The sequence below is a fragment of the Artemia sp. Qi Xiang Cuo genome, chromosome 8 (genome assembly GCF_049724085.1).
Source record: "Artemia sp. Qi Xiang Cuo chromosome 8, ASM4972408v1, whole genome shotgun sequence".
NCBI lineage: Eukaryota > Metazoa > Arthropoda > Branchiopoda > Anostraca > Artemiidae > Artemia > Artemia sp. Qi Xiang Cuo.
In genome coordinates this window covers 24246560-24268118 of record NC_142801.1, presented here as the reverse complement: position 1 = coordinate 24268118, position 21559 = coordinate 24246560, and the positions used below count along the sequence as shown (strand labels likewise).

Genomic DNA, 21559 nt, shown 5'->3' with positions numbered 1-21559 from the left:
GGTTCTAAAATATGATAAATATGTCTTTTAGTATGACTTAATAACCCGAAGTTCACAGAGGGAGGGCTAAAAGTTATGAACTTTACCCAATGTTAGCATATAGTATTGGTTATTGGGATGTATACAGAAGTTTTCAGGAGGTTTTTTTTCCTGATTGTGGGTGAGACGGGTGGGTCGGTGGTTATGTTGGAAGATCTGTTCATGAAGGAAGTTTTCATGGGGGAAGGGAAATTGCCAAGAAGGGGGTGCCGGACTTGCCAGCATTATTTATTGCTGAAGTATACAACCATTTTCAGGAAGGATTTTTTCTGGCGGGGGGGGGGGTAGACGCGGGGGTTAATCTTGAGAATATGTCCGGGGAGGATGTTTCTTTGGGGGAAGGGAAATTTCTATGAAGGGGGCGCCGGATTTCCAAGCATTATTTAAAAAACGATCAGAAATTAAATAAAAAAAAACAAGTTTTTTCAACTGAAATGTAAGAAGGAATATTAGAACTTAAAACAAACAGAAATTATAACGTATGTGAGGAGGTTCTCCCCCAAGTCGATACCTCGCTCTTTACGCTACAGTTTTTTTTAGTGCTTTCAAAAGAGCTATCTATTCTAATTAAACGGCCTTTGTTTTTCTGGGGTTTTTTAATAAAATTTTTTTTTAAATTTTAACATAAATAGAGTTTTATTGACTAAGGGGAGAACCCCCTCATATACGTAATAACATATACGTAATAAAAAAAACAATAAAAAAACAAGCGATACGGCTCAATAGTAATCGAAACTTTTAAAAGCGGAATTTTGATGTCAATAAATGTATCAAAAGAATGCGTTTATAATGCTGATTCTAAATATACAAATTTTATTAAGTTTAGTATTACTCATCAAAGGCTACGAGCTTGAAAAAATTTACTCGATTTTTTAAAGAGGGGGGAAACATCCCCTGCATTAACTAAAAAACGATCAGAAATTAAATAAAAAAAAACAAGTTTTTTAAACTGAAAGTAAGGAGCGACATTAAAACTTAAAACGAACATAAATTATTCCTTATATTAACGAGACTGTTCTATTATCTACGCCTCGATATTTACTATAAAGTTTTTTATTGTTTCAAAAGTTAGTGTAGTGAGAAATAATCAGACTTGAGCGTAAAGAGCATGGCTTTGAGTAGGGTATAGTCCTATTCATATACGGAATAATTTCTGTTCGTTTTAAGTTTTAATGTCGCTCCTTACTTTCAGTTTAAAAAACTTGTTTTTTTTTATTTAATAATGAATTCAGGGACGGTCCTACAGTTGTTGGCTCCTAGCGGCAGCTGTCGCTTGGTGCACTTCGTGACCAAATCCCCCCCCCCCCCAAAAAAAATGAAAATGACAATTCAAAAATTTAAATATGTTTGAATCGATATAGAAGACCCATTTTTATGAGAGAGAGGTGGATTCTGAAATTTCGAAATACATTTACGAACATAAGTTTTTATATATTTTTTGGAAGGTCGTCTAGATCGAATGGTTAAATGAAAAGTGTGGGATCAACAAGAAGGTAGTAGCCCTGAAATAGGGCCAAAAATTAAAAAAACATAATGGGTTGAATGAAAATATTTACATTTTTATCATGAAATGCAAAACTAACGTTGTAACCTAAAACGGAAAGAAACTAATCATATCAACACTTAAAGCTTAAAGAACCAGAAATTCCCTAATATCAGGAATTATCGTGGTTACAGGGGTAGCTGTAACTATTTATGCTGTTAATTTTTTACTTCACACAAAAATAACGCATTAATCAATTAGTTTGGTCATGAAAATTCATCTATATTTTTCACAAAGATTCTTTTTTATGAAAGGGTGATCATACGAATCCATTGATCGTAGAAAAATGACGAGGGTGCTGGACGAAAAAAAAAATATAATTGGGCAAAAATAAGATTTTGTAATACGGGGCAGCTGAATCTTGATGAAACTCAATGGACAGTAAATATTAGCGGATTAGTTATACTTTTGGAGTCAAGATCTAATCAAACGTTTGTAGCCGAGGCAAGGGGAGAAGCCACTGAATTATTATTATTACAACATCTAGCAGAAGCAGTGATCAAACGAAAGGGCCCTGATTGTGCCTGTTGTGAATTTATATCCGGCCAGGGCTATGGGTAAAGAATACCTAAATTCTCGTCACCAGGCTAGTTACAAGAAAGAGTTGTTAGATGTTAAAAAAGATAGGTGAAAAGTAAGAAATTGGTTATAAATAGTATTTTCAGGGGATTCAAACTAAGTTCCACCTTTGGAGGGTAGAAAAAGAGAAGAGGCCCTAAGCTCTCTTCATCAGAGTATTTAGAATATCACCTGTTATTGATTGGAAATAATATTTACCAGGATATTTACAACGAGGGGTAGTCGCATCTTAATGAAAATTAGTATCAAACAGTTCGTGGTAACGAACTGTAAGTAAGGAGAGACCCGGCTCAATAGTAACCAAAACTCCAAAATAGAGAATTTAGATGCCAATAGATATGTCAAATAGATCAGATTTTTATGCTGATTTCAAATATATAAATTTCATCAAGTTTAGTGTTACCCATCAAAAGTTATGCGCCTGGGAAAATTTGACTTATTTTCGAAACAAGAGGGAAACACCCCTAAAAGTCATAGAAATTTAATGAAAATTACACCATCGAATTCAACGTATCAGAAAACCCTACTGTAGAAGTTTCAAGCTCGTATCTGCAAAAATGTGGTCTTTTGTTTTTTTTGTCATAAGAAAGATCACGGATGCGTATTTTTTTTTTTTTTTTTTTTTATTTCCCCAGGGGTGATCGTATCGATCCATTAGTCCTAGAATATCGCGAGAGGTCTAATTTAAACGGAAATTAAAAGTTTTAGTGCCCAAAAAAAATGGAGGGCAATTTGGCCCCCTCGCACGCTCATTTTTTTCCCAAAGTCACCCAATTAAAATTTTGAGATAGCCATTTTTTTCAGCATAGTCGAAAATCTAATGAATATGTATTTTAGGATGACTTAATCCCCCACAGTTCCCAGGGGAAGGGCGGCAAGTTATGAACTTTGCCCATTGTTTATATATAGTATTGGTTATTGGGAAGTATACAGAAATTTTCAGGAAGGATTTTTATCTGGTGGGGAGGGAGCTGGAGGAGGGGGTTACTCGGGAGAGTCTTTCCGTGAAGGATGTTTCTTTGGTGTAAGGGACATTTATATGAAGGGGGCGCCGGATTCCCCAGTATTATTTAAAAAACGATCAGATATTAAATTAGTTTTTTCAACTGAAAGTAAGAAGCAACATTAGAACTTAAAACGAATCGAAATTATTGCGTATATGAGGGGGTTTGCCCCCAAGTCAATACCTCGCTCTTTACGCTGTAGTTTTTCTTAGTGCTTTCAAAAGAGCTATCTATTCTAATTAAACGGCCTTTGTGATTCAGGGGTTTGTGATTTAAACAAAATTTTAACTTTAGCGTAAAGAACGTGGTATTGACTAAGAGGAGAACCCTCTCATACACGTAATAACATATACGTAATGAAAAAAACAATAAAAAAACAAGCGATACGGCTCAATAGCAATCGAAACTTTAAAAAACAGTATTTTGATGTCAATAAATGTATCAAAAGAATGGGCTTATAATGCTGATTCTAAATATATAATTTTTTTTTAAGTTTAGTATTACTCATCAAAGGCTACGAGCCTGATAAAATTTACCTGATTTTGGAAAGAGGGGGGAAACATCCCCTACAAGTTAAAGCATTTTAATGAAAATCACACCATCAGATTCAGCGTATCAGAAAACTATATCAAATAGGTTTCAAGCTCATATCTGCAAAAATGTGCAACTTTGTATTTCTTGCCAGAAGAAAGATCACGGATGCGTGTTTTTTTTTTGTTCAGGGGTAATCATACCGACCCAGTGGTCCTAGAACATCAAGAGAGAGGTCATTCGAACGGAAATTAAAAGTTATAGTGCCCTTTTCAGTGACCAAAAATGCTGGAGGGCAACGTGGCCCTCTCCAACGATCCTTTTTTCCCAATTTCGTCTGATAAAAATTTTGAGATAGCCATTCTGTTCAGCATAGTTGAAAAACCCAAAAAATATATCTTTGAAGGTAACAAATTCCTCCTAGAGCCCTTATGGAAAGGTCTTAAAGTTTAAAATTTCCCAATTGTATACGTATAGTATTTGTTATTGGGAACTATGCATACATTTTTTTTTGTGGGGGGGGGGGGGGTGAATTTTATGATGGGGTCCTTTTCCGCAATGAAGATTTTCCATGGGGAGGTAAGTTTCCAGGGAGGAAACTTTTCACGGAAAATTTTACACTGGGGGAATCTGCCAAAATTCCAATACGAAATTCTTTTTATGTTTGTTGCTTTCATTTTGCCGACTCACTTTTATGCGTGGACATGTTAAAGGTAATAGTATGGGGTAAATTATCACCAATATTGAATTATCTAGAGAATATTTCTGTAGGGAGGAGGGATCTTTCTGTGGAGGTGGAGCCAGGTTTCCTGGCATTATTTTAAAAAACTATCAGAAATTAAATGAAAAAACAAATTTCTTCAGCTGAAAGTAAGAAACATTAATAAAACTTAAAACAACACAAGGGTTGTTTAATTAGAACAATTGCAAGTTGTACATTTCTATGAAGGGGGTTTTTTCAACTGAAAGTAAGAAGCAACATTAGAACTTAAAACGAGCAGAAATTATTAGGTATTTGAGGGGGTTCGCCCCCAAGTCAATACCTCGCTCTTTACGCAACAGTTTTTTTTTCAGTGCTTTCAAAAGAGCTATCTATTCTAATTAAACGGCCTTTGTGATTTAGTACTTTCAAAAGTTTTTAGTACTTTCATAGTTTTTTAGTACTTTCAAAAGAGCTATCTATTCTAATTAATTGGCCTTTTGTTATTCAGGGGTTTGTGATTCGAACAAAATTTGAACTTTAGCGTAAAGAGCGAAGTATTGACTAGGGAGTGAACTCTCTAATATACGTAATAAAAACATACGAATATGGAAATTCGTTACGTAAGTCAATTCGTAAGTTACGTCAGAACAAAATTTTCGAGAAAGCCAATTAGCCAAAAAAGGAAAATTAATATGCAAATTTCGCTTTAATTATTCATGTGTGGTGAGCCAAAATCAAAGCTGAATTAATTCAAAAACGTTCAGAAAGTATCTAAAAAAAAAAGTTTTTTTTTAGCTGAAAGTAAGGAGCGACATTAAAAATTAAAACGAACCGAAATTATTCCGTATATGAAAGGGGCTGCCCCCTCTTCAACGCCTCGCTCTTTACGCTAAAGTTTGACTTTCTCACAACTATTATTTTTTTTAAACAATAAAAAACTTTAGCGTAAAGAGGGAGGCGTTGAGGAGGGGACAGCTTCTTTCATATACGGAATAATTTCTGTTCGTTTTAAGTTTTAATGTCACTCCTTACTTTCAGTTAAAAAAACTTGTTTTTTCTTAGTTAATTAAGTAAGACCTAATGTCTCATTTGTCTCTTTTGGAGAAAAGAATCAGACCGAAGTTATGTGGCGGAGGAAAAAGAGTCTCTCTAAATACCCGTCATTTGGGCAGCTATTTCAACCCTCTAAGGGATAACGAAAGGCAATCCTATTCTCTGGTCTTCGAGATATCTTTCAGAAGAGTTCCTGTCAAAAGAAATTACTGTAAATTTCATTTTACGATTTGAGTTATTTTCCCCTTCGCACTATATCGAGAAGTCTGAATTTACCTGTCAGGCTATCTTCTGTAGATTGATTTTGCAAACTACTACTAATAAATCGCCGCAGAACCGATCCGCCTGAGGTCAACACAGTTACGCAAGCTCCTCCTCCATCCCGATCTATTCAAAGCCTACCTCTTAACACCCTCCCAGGAAGTTCCCATTTCATTCAGATATTTCTTAATGGCACCCTCCCACCCCTACCGCGGACGACCTGCTTTCCGTTTAGCCCCAGACAGTTCGCCGAAAAGGACAATCTTTGGCAATCTATCATCCTTCATCGGCAGAACGTGCCCTAGCCATCTCAACCTTTCTCTAATTATAGTCCTAGAAAGCGGGATTGAACCGCACTTTTCATACAGCCTGCTGTTTGAAATACGATCAGTCAGCCTGGTACCCAGAACAATCCGTGGGAAATTTACCTGGAAAACATCTAGCAAATCTTCATCAACTTTTCGGAGCGCCCATGCTTCAGAGCCATACTTGACAACTGTCATCACTGTAGCTTCCAATATTCTAATCTTGGTTTCCACACTTATCTTCCAATTCTTTCAAACTTTTTTCAACTATGAAAAAACACCCTGAGCCTTGGCTATCCTACTTTTAACATCTTCACTGCTTCACTTATTCCTACCCTTTGTGACTTAATCTTCTAAACATTTATTTTCAAACCTATTCTAACACCCTGAATTTGCAAAACCTCTAAAAGTTCATTCGTTTTGCTTACACTTTCATCTATTCATCTAGGATGCTTAAATCGTCAGCATAATCTAAGTCCAGTAGATTATTTCCTCCCCATTAGATTCTTTGGTCTCCCATTACCTTTCCTGTGCTTCTTAAGACAAAACCCATCAAAACGATCTATATAAAGGGCGATAAGACACAACCTTGCTTTACTCCTAATTTAATATCAAACCAGCTGCTAACCTCATTTCCTACCTTAACCGCAGCAATGTTATTCTCGTACATAGCACTAATCACTTTAATGTATTTGTCTGGTATACCATACAAGGATAAGACCTTTGCTAAAGCTCTTCTATCAAAATAATCGTACGCTTGCTCATAATCTATAAAACTGAGGACCAAAGGTGTTTGATAACTCAGACACTTCTCAATTATTAACCTAAGAGTGAAAATTTGGTTGACACATCCTCTACCTTTTCTAAAACCGCACTGTTCTTCTCTTATAGCTTTGACTAGAGCATCTCTCAATCTAAAACGTACCATATTACTAAGTAATTTGCTACCTACAAAGAAACTAATGCCTCGGTAATTACCACGCTCACTCTTATCACCTTTCTAATATAGTGGTTTGATTAAGGTTTTTGATAAAATCGCTAGGTGACTTATTTCTAGCCTCAGAGCTGCCATATTTAGGAAACTCATTTACCACACTATCAGCACCTGGAGCTTTATTATTTTTTAATTCTTTTAGCATTGTCGCTAATTCTTCCTCACAAAACAAGTCTTCCTTCGCATCCAAGGTATTTCAAATTTTTTGATTTCCCTCTATATCTTTTCCTGTAATTCTATCTCGGTTTAGGCCTAGCACATTCCAAACATGTTCCGCCAATTTCTCTTCAGCACTTTCCTTGTCATTAATTGTGGCCCCGTTCCTATGTTTAACTGGGACAAGTCCATATTGACTACTCCCTTTCAATTTATTAACATGCCAGTACAATATTTTACTATTATGTCGTCTAGCTGCATCTTCCAGATCCTCGGCAATTTTATTTATGGCCTCCACTTCGCGTCTCCTTAATTCATATTTTAAAGCTTTCTTCACTTTCTTTACACTCCTTTGTTTTCATATGATCTATCACTCATATAATTCTTGTAAAAGCCCTTTTTCCTCTCAAGCAAACATAAAGCTTTTTCACTAATATTCCTAGCTGTAGTCCTAACTTTCTTCCCCAAGACACCATCGGCAACTTCAAAAATTGTTTTCTTAAAGTTATTCCATTTATCTTACAAATTATCAAATCTTGAACTCTCCAGTTTAGCATTCAACTGTTCCTGGAAAGTTTTTCTCATCTTCTTATCCTTGACGTAGTTACCCTTCCGAAATTTAAGCTTTAAATTTACCCTGGACACTACCAGATGGTGATCTTTACTTTTAACATCAATAACAGCACTCCTATATGCCCTAATATCTTATATTGATAATGCCAGTATTTGGATTACAATAACATAATCAATAAGGTTTGCTGTCTTACCACCACGTGAATACCATGTTAACTTATGGGCCATTCTATGACCATACACCGTATTGAATATAATAAGATTGTTATACCTACAAACTTGCAACAGTCTATAGCAATTGATGTTTTCTTTCCCTACACCAAATTTACCTAGGCTAGGATACAATCTATCCCTATTTCTACCAACCTGGGCGTTAAAATCTGCTAATAAAAACACCAGATTTCTACTTGGGATCCTGTCTATTTGCTCCCGTAACTGTAAGTAAAATTCATCTGAGTCACTAGTATCTCCATCAGTTGGTTCTACAGGGGCATATACTACTATAACTGATATCCTGAACTTTCAAACAATTCGTGGTAACGAACTGTAAGTAAGGAGCGACCCGGCTCAATAGTTACCGAAACTCTAAAAAAAAAATTTAATACCAATAGATATATCAAACGAATCGGATTTTTATGCTGATTTCAAATATATGAACTGTATTAAGTTTAGTCTTAGCCATCAAAGGTTACGAGCCTGAGGAAATTTGTCTGATTTTCGAAAAAAGGGGGAAACAGCCTCTAAAAGTCAGTTGATTTAAATGAAAATCACACATCAGATTCAGCGTATCAGAGAACCCTACTGTCCAGGTTTCAAGCTCCTATCTGCAAAAATGTGGAATTTTGTCGATAAAATAAAAGTCCAAAATAGGGATAAAATCCTTCTTAATAGACAGTATATAGAAAATTCACAAAAAATACCAGACATTTCAGTCACATATACAGTGACCGTCATCAGTAGTAAAACTAAACTAAAACAATTTAAAACAATAGTTTATATAAGAAATCAAATAAAACTACATATTGCTTAATTCTCTAATTCTTTTCAAAGCAAAGGTGGAAGATAGCCTCTTTGACCTTCTTGGATTCGGTTCATTAGCGTTCAATGAGATAACATTTGGACAAAGGTCAATTACATTGGGTGAATTGAACTTTACTCTGTCAGATTTTAATAAATCATGGTAGATAGATTTCAGCCCAAAATCATCTCTGTCACCATTCAAAGCTATATTCTTGAATTAGATTTTCTTTATTTCAAGAGTTTCATGAAAATTTTGCTTTAAACCCCGATCCCTAGAAATCAAAGAGACATTCTCGAACAAAATGAAATGATCTGGAAAATTGAAAATATGTTCTGAAAGGGCTGAAGTAAAATCTTCAGACTTTGAATTAAAAGGAAGAGGGAAAGTGTAATGTTTAGATGTTATATTTTTGAAAAATAAAAATTGGCAGGAGTTTGAAACGCATATAAAACCGACAAAGAGCAGTAGACTCTTGTCTTGTAGTCTTAGTTATATTTGCCAACTTCAAATTGATTTGAACATCGCTCTACCTGACCAGATATTTAGTATTTTCTCTCCAAAATTTTTTGAGGAGGAGTTGTCTTTTCTAAGAAAAATACTAATAAGCAACATGTGTCCAGAGTGGTTAATTAACCAGACTTTTTCAAAGAGAAGAAAAGGGTTTCTAGCAATTTCTAAGGAAGTCTTGGAAACAACTCGGGAGAAGGATGTTTTTTGTTCCTTATCATATGTACCCGGGCTAAGGAAAAACTTAAAAGAATTTTAAAAAAGCAATGGTCTAAGGGTAGCTTTAAAGAGTAATAATACTTTGGGTAGTATTCTAAATTCTGGGAAGGATCTAACTTCATTGGGCAACAAAATGGGGTTCATCAGATCCCATGTACTTGCGGAAGCTCATATGTGGGACATACTAACCAGAGTTTGGAAATGAGATTATTACAACATAAAGATTCTATTTCTTTGGCTTTAAAGCAAGATTCTAAGTCGGAAGATTTTACTTCAGCCCTTTCAGAACATATTTTCAATTTTCCAGACCATTTTATTTTGTTCGTGAATGTCTCTTTGATTTCTAGGGATCGGGGTTCAAAGCAAAATTTTCGGGAAAATCTTGAAATAAAGAAAATTTTATTCAAGAATATTGCTTTGAATCGGGATACAGGTGAATTTGGGCTGAACTCTATCTATGATAATTTATTAAAATCCGACAGAGTAAAGTTCAATTCACCCTATGTAATTGCCCTAGTCCAAATGTTATATCATTGAACGCTAATGAACCGAATCCAAGAAGGTCAAAGAGGCTAGCTTCCGCCCTTGCTTTGAAAAGAATTAGAGATTTAAACAATATGTAGTTTTATTTGAATTCGTATGTAAACTTTTGTTTTAAATTGTTTTAGTTCAGTTTTACTACTGATGACGGTCACTGTATATGTGACCGAAATATCTGGTATTTTTTGTGAATTTTCTATACACTGTCTATTAAAAAGGATTTTATCCCTATTTTGAACTTTTATTTTATCGTCATGGAAAGGCAGTGTGGTCTCCAAAATTATCTACGTCATATTTATGGAATTTGTATTTTTTGCCAGAAGAAGGATCACGGATGCGTGTTTATTTGTTTGTTTGTTTTTTCCCCAGGGGTCATCGTATCAACCCAATGGTCCTAGAATATCAGGGGAGCGCTCATTCAAACGAAAATTAAAAGTTCTAGTGCCCTTTTTATGTGACCAAAAAATTGGAGGCTAACTAGGCCCCCTCCTCTGCCCCTTTTCCCCCAAAATCGTCTGATCAAAATTTAGAGATAGCCATTATGTTCACCATAGTTCAAAGGCCCAATAACTATGCCTTTGGGTATAACATGACCCTTCCACAGCCCCAGGGGAAAGGTCTTTAGTTATAAAATTTGCCCATTGTTTGCGCATAGTATTTGTTATTGGGATGCAGGCATACATTTTCGAGTCGGGGGGGGGGGGACAAATATTCTTCTGTTTTTTTTCAACGGGGGAATTTTCCATGGGGAGTGAAGTTTCCAAGGGGTGAACTTGTCAGGGAAAATTATACGCTGGGGGAATTTGCCAGAATTCCAATAAACAATTCTTTTTATATGTCTTGCTTTCTCTTTTCCGTCTCAATTTTACGAACAAAGCGATAAAGAGCAATTGTCCATGGGAAATTTGTACTGAGATTGATTTGTTTATAGGAGGTTTCCGTAGGGAGGGGTTTTGTCCGTGGAGGTGGGGCCAGATTTCCTGGTATTATTTAAAACCGATCAGAAATTAATTAGAAAAAACAAGGTTTTTTCAAATGAAAGTAAGGAGCAACATTAACACTTAAAACGAACAGAAATTATTACGTATATAAAGGGGGTTGCCCCTTCCTCAATACCTCTCTCTTTACGGTAAAGTTTAAATTTTGACCCAAGTCTTTAATAATAACTCCTGAAACACAAATGCCGGTTAATTAGAATAATAAGACGCTTTTTCAAAAGTATTAAAATAACTTTTGCGTAAAGAGTCAGGTGTTGAGGAGGGGGCAACCCCCTTAGATACGTAATAATCTCTGTTCGTTTTAAGTTTTAATGTTGCTCCTTACTTTCAGTTGAAAAACGTTTTTTTTTATTTAATTTAGTCATAAAATGATCGACTAGTATTCTATTATTAATGCCCTCCCAGCCTGAACAAGACTTAGCAGCTTCCTTATTCATCATGAGCCGTACTCCCTGCCTATGTACTCGATCCTTCCTGGCTTGGTAAACAAATTCTATATCACCTAATTTCATGCTACCTATCCCTGGGATATGAGTTTCTGAAACTCATAATAAGTCCAGTATTGTCACCAACTTGTAGCAAAACCTGGAATTTGAACCTTTCAGCCTATCAAATAGCTGAAAAAATTAACGAGTCAACAGATTTATGGCCTTGTTCTGTTGCGGTAACGAATTAATTTTGACTTCTCAGTAATAGTTACTGTTTTGTCTAAAGGAAAGGCACTGCTTAATGTAGAGAAAGAAACAAATAAAAAGGTAAGATAAAAAGTTTCTTTTTGTAAAAGTATAATATGTTTGGTGATGAAGATCCTAGGGAGTAGTAAAGGCTTTTATTGATACTTAGATCAAGCTCTCTGATCATACCAATCGTCAACAATGTAATAAAGTTGCAATATGACTTAGGAACCTATTTAGGTGAGACAAGGTTTATTTTAACGATGATAAAGGTGATTTAAAGATGATAGCAAGATCCATACCAACAGAGGAGAAAAGTGCTTTCTTATCTGCTGGAATTCATCTATGACACTCCCAAAACGAGGTAAACTAGTTCCATACCTGTAGAAGAAACAGATCAAAGATAACAAGTAGTTTACTGTCTTAAGTCTCTCATAGTAGGTTCTTTAAAAGAAAACGTATGGTAATCGAGAAAACAGTTACCATTTCTGCATCAGCTACAAATGGCAATTTTTTTCTCATCAGTATTTATTTTAAACGATTTTTCTTTTATATTACTCTGGGCCGTCGTTTGCTCTTTACTAGAATGCAGCTACCGCTCCAACCATGTACCAGCTAAAAAAAAGCCCGAAAGCTTTTTACTGCGTATGGAATATGTTTTTTGTTCAAAAGTGCAATCTGTTAACGTTTGATCAAACTATGTTGAATAGGCAAGTTGATTAATGATACAACAAATCATTTTCATTAAATTCGGAATAGAACAAAATAATGATAAAAATATGCCGCCTATCACAGTTCTGAATCCGAAACTACGGCTTCAAACTCCTGAAATTTAGAAAAAAAAATTCAAAAAAAAATCCTGAAATTAAAAAAAAATTGATGTTTCCCTTTTTTTAACGCGTTGTGAACGTTTATACACGTTTTAAATTTTTGTTACTATGGCTCGTGGTTCGTTGTTTACCAAGTTGCAGCTACAGCTGCAGCCATGATCATCAGAAATAAAAATGTTGCTTTATATCGTCTTTGAAATGTGAAACTCATTCTGAAAAGTATGAAAAATGAACTGTCAAAAGGTGACAGCCAAGAACTGTAGCTCTCAATTAAACTTAAAGGGGGGGGGGGGGGTAAAAGTAACGTCTTAAATTTACTTTTTGGGAGCTCCTCCTCCATCCCAATCTATTCAGAGCCTCCCTCTTTACACCCTCCCAGGAAGTTCCAATCTCAACCTTTCTCTAATTATAGTCTTAGAAAGCGGGATTGTACCGCACTTTTCATACAGCGTGCTGTTTGAAATACGATCAGTCAGCCTGGTACCCAGAACAATCCGTGGGAAATTTATCTGGAAAACATCTAGCAAATCTTCATCTACTTTTCGGAGCGCCCATGCTTCAGAGCCATACTTGACAACTGCCATCACTGTAGCTTCCAATATTCCAACCTTGGTTTGCACACTTATCTTCCGATTCTTCCAAACTTTTCTCAATTATGAAAAAACACCCTGAGCCTTGGCTATCCTACTTTAAACCTCCTCACTGCTTCACTTATTCCTACCCTTAGTGACTTAATCTTCTAAACATTTATTTTCAAACCTATTCTAGCACCCTGAATTTGCAAAACCTCTAAAAGTTCAGTCGTTTTGCTCACACTTTCATCGATTTATCTAGGATGCTTAAATCGTCAGCATAATCTAAGTCCGGTAGAGTATTTCCTCCCCATTAGATTCTGTGGTCTCCCATTACCTTTCCTGTGCTCCTTAAAACAAATTCCATCAAAATAATCCATATAAAGGGGGATAGAACTGCTTAACTCCTGATTTAATACAAAACCAGCTGCTAACCTCATTTCCTACCTTAACCACAGCAGTGTTATTCTCGTACATAGCACTAATCACTTTTATCTATTTGTCTGGTATACCATACAAGGATAAAACCTTTGCTAAAGCTCTTCTATCAAGATAATCGGACGCTTGCTCATAATTTATAAAACCGAGGACCAAAGGTGTTTGATAACTCAGCCCCTTCTCAATTATTAATCTAGGAGTGAATATTTAGTCAACACATCCTCTACCCTTTCTAAATCCACACTGTTCTTCTCTTATAACTTTGTCTACAGCATCTTTCAGTCTAAAAAGTATCATATTACTAAGTAATTTGCTACCTACAAAGAGCCTAATGCCTCGGTAATTACCACGCTCACTCTTATCACCTTTCTTGTATAATGGTTTGATTAAGTTTTTTTTTTTTAATCGCTAGGTGACTTATTTCTAGCCTCAGAGCTGCGATATTTAGGAAACTCATTTACCACACTATCAGCACCTGGAGCTTTATTATTTTTTAATTCTTTTAGCATTGTCGCTGATTCTTTCTCACAAAACAAATCTTACTTCACATCCAAGGTATGACAAATTTTTTCATTTTCCTCTGTATCTTTTCCTATAATTCTATCTCGCTTTAGCACATTCCAAAAATGTTCCGCCAATCTCTCTTCAGCACTTTCCTTATCACTAACTATGGCCCCGTTCCTATCTTCCACTGGAACTAGTCCAGATTGACTATTCCCTTTCAATTTCTTAACACGTCAGTACAATATTTTACTGTTATGTCGTCTGGCTGCATATTCCAGACCCTCGGCAATTCTATTTATTTCCTCCACTTCACATCTCCTTAATTCATATTTTAAAGCTTTCTCCCCTTTCTTTACATTCCTTTTGTTTTCATATGATCTATCACTCATATAATTCTTGTAAAAGCCCCTTTTCCTCTCAAATAAACATAAAGCTTGTTCACTAATATTTCTAGCTGTAGTCCTAACTTTCTTCCCCAAGACACCATCAGCAACTTCACAAATTGTTTTCTTAAAGTCATTCCATTCATCTTCCAAATTATCAAATCTTAAACTCTTCAGTTTAGCATTCAACTGTTCCTGGAAAGTTTTTCTCATCTTCTCATCCTTGAGGTAGTTACCCTACCCAAATTTCAGCTTTAAATTTACTCTTGACACTACCAGATGGTGGTCTTTACTATTAACATCAATAACAGCACTCGTTTATACCCTAATATCTTGTATTTATCCTGCCAGTATTTGGTTTACATTAACATAATCAATAAGGTCTGCTATCTTACCACCACGTGAATACCATGTTAACTTATGGGCCATTTTATGACCATACACCGTATTGTTTATAATAAGATTGTTATACCTATAAACTTGCAACAGTCTATAGCAATTGATGTTTTCTTTCCCTACACCAAATTTACCTAGGTTAGGATACAATCTGTCCCTATTTCTACCTACCTGGGCGTTAAAATCTGCTAATAAAAATACCATATTTCTACTTGGGACCCTGTCTATTTGCTCCTGTAACTGTAAGTAAAATTAATCTGATTCACTAGTATCTCCATCAGTCAGTTCTACAGGGGCATATACTACTATAACTGGTATCCTTAACTTTCAAACAATTCGTGGTAACGATCAGTAAGTAAGGAGCGACCCGGCTTAATAGTTACCGAAACTCTAAAAAAAATATTTTTAATACAAATATCAAACGAATCGGCTTTTTATGCTGATTTCAAATATATGAATTGTATTAAGTTTAGTCTTGCCCATCAAAGGTTACGAGCCGAGACTGAGAATATTTGTCTGATTTTCGAAAAAAGGGGGACAGAGCCCCTAAAAGTCAATTGATTTCAATGAAAATCACACATCAGATTCAGCGTGTCAGAGAACCCTAGTGTTCAGGTTTCAAGCTCTTATCTGCAAAAACGTGGAATTTTGTAATTTTTACCAGAAGAAGGATCACGGATGCGTATTTATTTGTCTGTTTGTTTTTTTCCCCAGGGGTCATGTATCGATCCAATGGTCCGAATATCAGGGGAGGGCTCATTCGAAGGAAATTAAAAGTTCTAGTGCCCTTTTTATGTGAAAAAAAAATTGGAGGCTAACTAGGCCCCCTCCCCCGCCCCCTTTTCCCCAAAATCGTCTGCTCAAAATTTAGAGATGGTCATTTTATTCACCATAGTTGAAAGGCCGAATAACTATGCCTTTGGGTATAACATGACCCTTCCACAGCCCCAGGGGAAAGGTTTTTAGTTATAAAATTTGCCAATTGTTTGCGCATGGTATTTGTTATTGGGATGTAAGCATACATTTTCGAGTAGGGGGGGAAATATTCTGCTGGTCTTTTTTTCACGGGGGAACTTTCCAAGGGGAGGGAGTGAGGTATCCAAGGAGTGAACTAGTCAAGGGAAATTATACACTGGAGGAATTTGCCAGAATTCTTTTTATATTTCTTGCTTTCTCTTTTCCGTCTCAATTTTACGCACAGAGTGGTTAAGAGTAAATGTCCGGGGTAAATTTTCACCGAGATTGAATTGTCTAGAGGATATTCCCGTGGGGAGAGGGTTTCTCCGTGGAGGTGGGGCCAGATTTCCTGGGACTATTTAAAACCGATCAGAAATTATTAAAAAAAAACACTTTTTTTTCAACTGAAAGTAAGCAGCAACATTGACACTTAAAACGAACAGAAATTATTACGTATATAAAGGGGGCTTCCCCCTCCTCAATACCACGCTCTTTACGGTAAAGTTTGAATTCTACGCCAATTCTTTAATAATAACGCAATGCCTGAAACACAAATGCCGGTTAATTAGAATAATAAGACGCTTTTTCAAAAGTATTTAAAAAACTTTTGCGTAAAGAGCCAGGTGTTGAGGAGGGGGCAACCCCGCTTAGATTCGTAATAATCTCTGTTCGTTTTAAGTTTTAATGTTGCTCCTTACTGTCAGTTGAAAAAAGTTTTTTTTTTATTTAATTTAGTCAAAAAATGAACGACTAGTATTCTATTATTAATGCCCTTCCAGCCTGTACAAGACTTAGCAGCTTCCTTATTCATCATGAGCCATTATCTCTGTCTGTGTACCCGATCCTTCCTGCCTTAGTAAACAAATTCTATATCACCTAATTTCATGCTACCTACCCCTGGGATATGAGTTTCTGAAACTCCTAATAAATCCAGCATTGTCACCAACTTGTAGCAAAACCTGGAATTTGAACCTTTCAGCCTATCAAATAGCTGAAAAAATGGACGAGTGAACAGATTCATGGCCTTGTTCTGTTGCAGTAACGAATTAATTTTGACTTCTCAGTAATAGTTACTGTTTTGTCTGAGGGAAAGGCACTGCTTAATGTAGAGAAAGAAACAAATAAAAAGGTAAGATAAAAAATTTCCTTTTGTAAAAGTATAATATGTTTGGTGATGAAGATCCCAGAGAGTAGTAAAGGCTTTTATAGATACTTAGATCAAGCTCTCTGATCATAGCAATCGTCAACAATGTAATAAAGTTGCAATATGAATTAGGAACCTATTTAGGTGAGGCAAAATTTATTTTAACGATGATAAAGGTGATTTAAAGATGATAGCAAGATCCATACCAACAGAGGAGAAAAGTGCTTTCTTATCTGCTGGAATTCATCTACGATACTCCCAAAACCTGTAGAAGAAACAGATCAAAGATAACAAGTAGTTTACTGTCTTAAGTCTCTCATAGTAGGTTCTTTAAAAGAAAACGTATGGTAATCGAGAAAATAGTTACCATTTCTGCATCAGCTACAAATGGCAATTTTTTTCTCATCAGTATTTTTTAAACGATTTTTCTTATTATATTACTGTGGGCCGTCGTTTGCTCTTTACTAGGATGCAGCTAGCGCTCCTACCATTTACCAGCTAAAAAACCCGAAAGCTTTTTCCTGCGTATGGAGTATGTTTTTTGTTCAAAAGTGCAATTTGTTTAGTTTGATCAAACTATGTTGAATGGGCAAGTACATTAATGATACAACAAATCATTTTCATTAAATTTGGAATAAAACAAAATAATGATAAAAATATGCCGCCTATCACAGTTATGAATCAGAACCTACGGCTTCAAACTCCTAAAATTTAGAAAAAATACTTAAGAAAAATTCCTGAAATTTAGAAAAGATTGATCTTTCGCTTTCTTTTTAACGCGTTGTGAACGTTTATACACGTTTTAAGTTTTTGTTACTATGGCTCGTGGTTCGTTATTTACCAGGTTGCAGCTACAGCTGCAGCCATGATCATCAGAAATAAAAATGTTGCTTTGTATCGTCTTTGAAATGTGAAACTCATTCTGAAAAGTATGAAAAATGAACTATCAAAAGGTGACAGCCAAGAACTGTCAGCTCTCAATTAAACTTAAAGAGGGGTAAAAATAACGCCTTAACAGTACTTTTTGGGAGTCACATTCTAACTCACCTATATGAAGGGTGGGGTCCCAAAACCTTTGTCATCTGCACGTTTGCTGAAAGGGAACGATAGATCCCAACTAGACTTGGTGGTAAGTCAGAGTTGATGTTTTAGCTGTTCTTTATGGTGTCTGACCGCAAACCAACTACTATTGAGGGAAGATATTCCTAAGCTTTTTATCATTTTTTATCATCCATGGGACAGAGTAAGGTCTAACAACTTTAATTATCATGACATCGCCAGAACAAGTTGCCAGATCAAGTGTCGGTGGCTTCTACATGTTTCTTCCTTTCTTTTCTTCCAACTACTTACATAATTTGAATTACACAACTATTTTCCCTAGGTCTGGGTGAGATTTATCACCTTTTTTAGGCAGATATCCTGTTCCAAAAATTTAGGGATGCCAATGTCTACAGAAGTCAGCACGTATTCGGACTCGAGTGGAAATCAAATTTCACTTTTCGCGAAATTTAGTTGAAACGAAACCAAAAAAATCCACTAGGTGTTCTAATAACAAGAATTTATCCTCTTCCTTGAGAGGCAGAATTGGATGTGAACCCTGTAAATGCACGGTAAGAAATTTGGTTCTACTTCCTATTAATTTTTGTACATATCTTGCAACCCACTGTGGTGATATCATGACCACAAAACTTCCCACTAATTTCTCCATATATTTACTTCGATCTATTTAACTTTTAAAAATAGAACTTAAACTCTTACTTTCCAACTTAATGAGCCTGTTCGTAAGTTTGTTCGACCATCCCTTCTATGTAAAGTGGTCAGAAGATAAGAAAGTAAAAAAAAACATATAGAGGTCATCGCGACTTGATCTGGAAACATGGCTATATCATGAAGACTAAAATTAATGTGCAGCATCCTTTCACATGGATGATGACAAGATGATAAGATATTAAAGGACTATCTCCCCTTGAAGTAAGTTGGCTTGTGATCAAATACCTAAAAGCACAGCTAAAACATTAACTCTTGCTTAGCACTACGTTTACTTGTGATCTAACCTTCCTTTTTGAAAGACGTGCTGCTGACAATAATTCTTGGACTCCCCCCATAGAGTTAAGGAAGAGAGGGAGTCCCAAAAATTACACTTATAACGTTATTTTTACCCCTTATTGAGTTTAATAGAAAGGTGACAGTCCATTGACTGTCACTCAGTTTTAACTGACACTTTTAATGGTTAAAATTTCTTGCCAATGTCATTGCGATTTTTCACCAAGTGTGAGGAAATGATCAAGATAAAGCCTATTTTGTGCGTTATATCTTGTGCAATGGCATGAAGTTGCATGGGAACTGCCTGTGCAATATGAACTGAATCATGGCAGTTAGATGGCTTCAATACAAACTGCTACCTAGCTAAAAATTCAAAGCCGTTTGTCCACCCGGCGGGACGAGGGTATTAAGGAGGCTATTCCTGTCAATTCAACTTTTTCTATTATTGACAGCACTAAGGAGTAACAAACTTACCGCGCAAGTTAAAACAATTGCAATCAAAATTTTAAAGGAACTACTACTACTACTAACAACTCAAAGCAGCACCAAGCCACCTGAGGCCAATACGGCTACACAAGCCCCTCCTCCATCCCAATATATTCAAAGCCTCCCTCTTTACACCCTACCTGGAAGTTACCATTTCTTTTAAATCTTTCTAAACCTTCGCTAAAGCTCTTCTATCAACAGATTCAAACGCTTGATCATAATCTATAAAACTGAGGACGAAAGTTATTTGATACCTCAGTCACTTCTAAATTATTTATACAAGAGTGACAATCTGGTCGACACATCCTTGTAAAAGGACACATCCTTGTATCATTTGTAAAACCGCCCTGTTCTTCTCTTATAAATTTTGTCTACAGCGTCTCTCAGTCTTAAAAGCTTATCATACTGCTAAGTAGTTTGCTACCTACATAGACCAGACAAATGCCTCGATAATTACCCCACTCACTCTTATCCCCTTTCTCATACAGTGGTTTAATTAAGGCTTTTCTAAAATCACTAGGTACTTCATCGTTTTCAAAAATCAAATTCATAATCTTCAGTAAATTGTTTCTAACCTCAGAGCCACCATATTTAAGAAACTCTTTTACCATATTATCAGCCCTTGGAGCCTTATCATTTTTTAATCCTTTTAGTACTGTTGCTAATTCTTCCTCACAAAATAAATCTTCCTTCATATCCAAGGTATTACAGATTTTTTCATTGTCCTCTGTATATTTTCCTGTATCTCTATCTTGGCTTAGCTTATTCTCAAAACTCAAGAGAAAACAGTTTTACTTGCCTTTTAAATTAAAATACGACGAAGTTAAAATTCTATGCACTGCACTGTTTTTTAATATTAAAGTTCTCCATAATCAGTCTGAGATGCATAATCGTTAGAATCGAAGAAAAACTCACTAAACAGCTATAAAACCGAAGAAAAATATTGTTTCAAGTATAAGTTGCCCTTCCCCCTCTGATAAATCATAACATTTATTTTATTTTTGCGTAAAGCCTACTTGTTTCGGTGTTCTGTCTGATTTGAGCAAAAATCCAAATATTAAACTTATAGGCAAATCGATTTTTATGAACCGACGCCATAGCTTTTAATGCTACCGTTACTATTCAAGCATATATACATATATTCAAAATATATTTAAACCGACCAGAATATAGTTCATAAGAAAAAAACCTTTCGTTTTAGCATTCGGGATAAAGAAGAAAAGGGGGGCGGATGGAATTTTTATAATTATTCGTTTAGATATTACCCTACAGAACAAAAATTACAGCACCTGGAAAAAAAAGAAGCGAAATAGTCTTATAATTACAGGTGAAGAGGGAAGAGGGAAGGGGATAAAACTCAGTTTCCCCTACAACCCGCTCCAGGTACTACCTTAGTAAGTCTGCTGTCAGAAAGAAAGGTGCTACGGTGGAACATACCTTTCGTATTTCTATAATTGCTTTCAATTATCAGGTCTGGACTATTTTGGCATTTTGGCACTTTTAATTCTATTTCAGTGGTATCTCCAGGACCTCTTTCAACTTGTTCATTACCTCGTTGACGCCGGACATGGATTGAGATGGCAATTCCTAGTGTTAGAAGAACCAGGGCAAACACACTTCCAATGATAGAACCAACTATTGGAGAGACTTGCATTACTGGCTCAGCTGCTGAAAATAAATAAATGAAAATACGAAATGAAATATAGGAATTTGGTTAAGTACAGCCAAAGTTTATAGAACACGGCTAGTACCAATACCAGAAATATAAAACTATTCCATCACCCCTATCCCAGCAACTCAGCGAGCACCCAGGTGGTGGATAGTGGAACGTCCTGCAGATATGCAGAGTACCTCTTAGGCAAAGAGGTGCAGACCAATAGGAGACCCAGTGTCTGGGGTTCTTGAAATATGGCTAAAGCACACTCATCTTGGTGTCATAAATTTAGATGGAGGAGGTGGGGGTTCCTCTGATTAGCACTGGGAAGAACCCATGGGTGTATGGGAATAACCGCCAGTATCAAACCTTCTCCCAGTAAGGGGTAAAATTACTGATGTTGCAGGCAGTAGCTATAATTAGCCCCTGCTAGGGACATAGAGGAGTGGCCT

The 21559-nt window shown here is 35.9% G+C and overlaps 1 protein-coding gene across 2 annotated transcripts in view; it reads right to left on the bottom strand.

The window, feature by feature from the left end:
* Nucleotides 1-21113, bottom strand: part of LOC148949263 (uncharacterized) — an 86163-nt gene extending 65050 nt beyond the window's left edge. For both annotated transcript variants that reach the window (XM_089092897.1, XM_089092898.1), the window contains exon 1: nt 20891-21113. In XM_089092897.1, coding sequence (XP_088949023.1) covers nt 20891-21107 — 217 coding nt within the window. In that variant the 5' untranslated portion in view covers nt 21108-21113. The remainder of the gene's footprint in view (nt 1-20890) is intronic.
* Between the last annotated feature and the right edge of the window lie 446 nt (nt 21114-21559).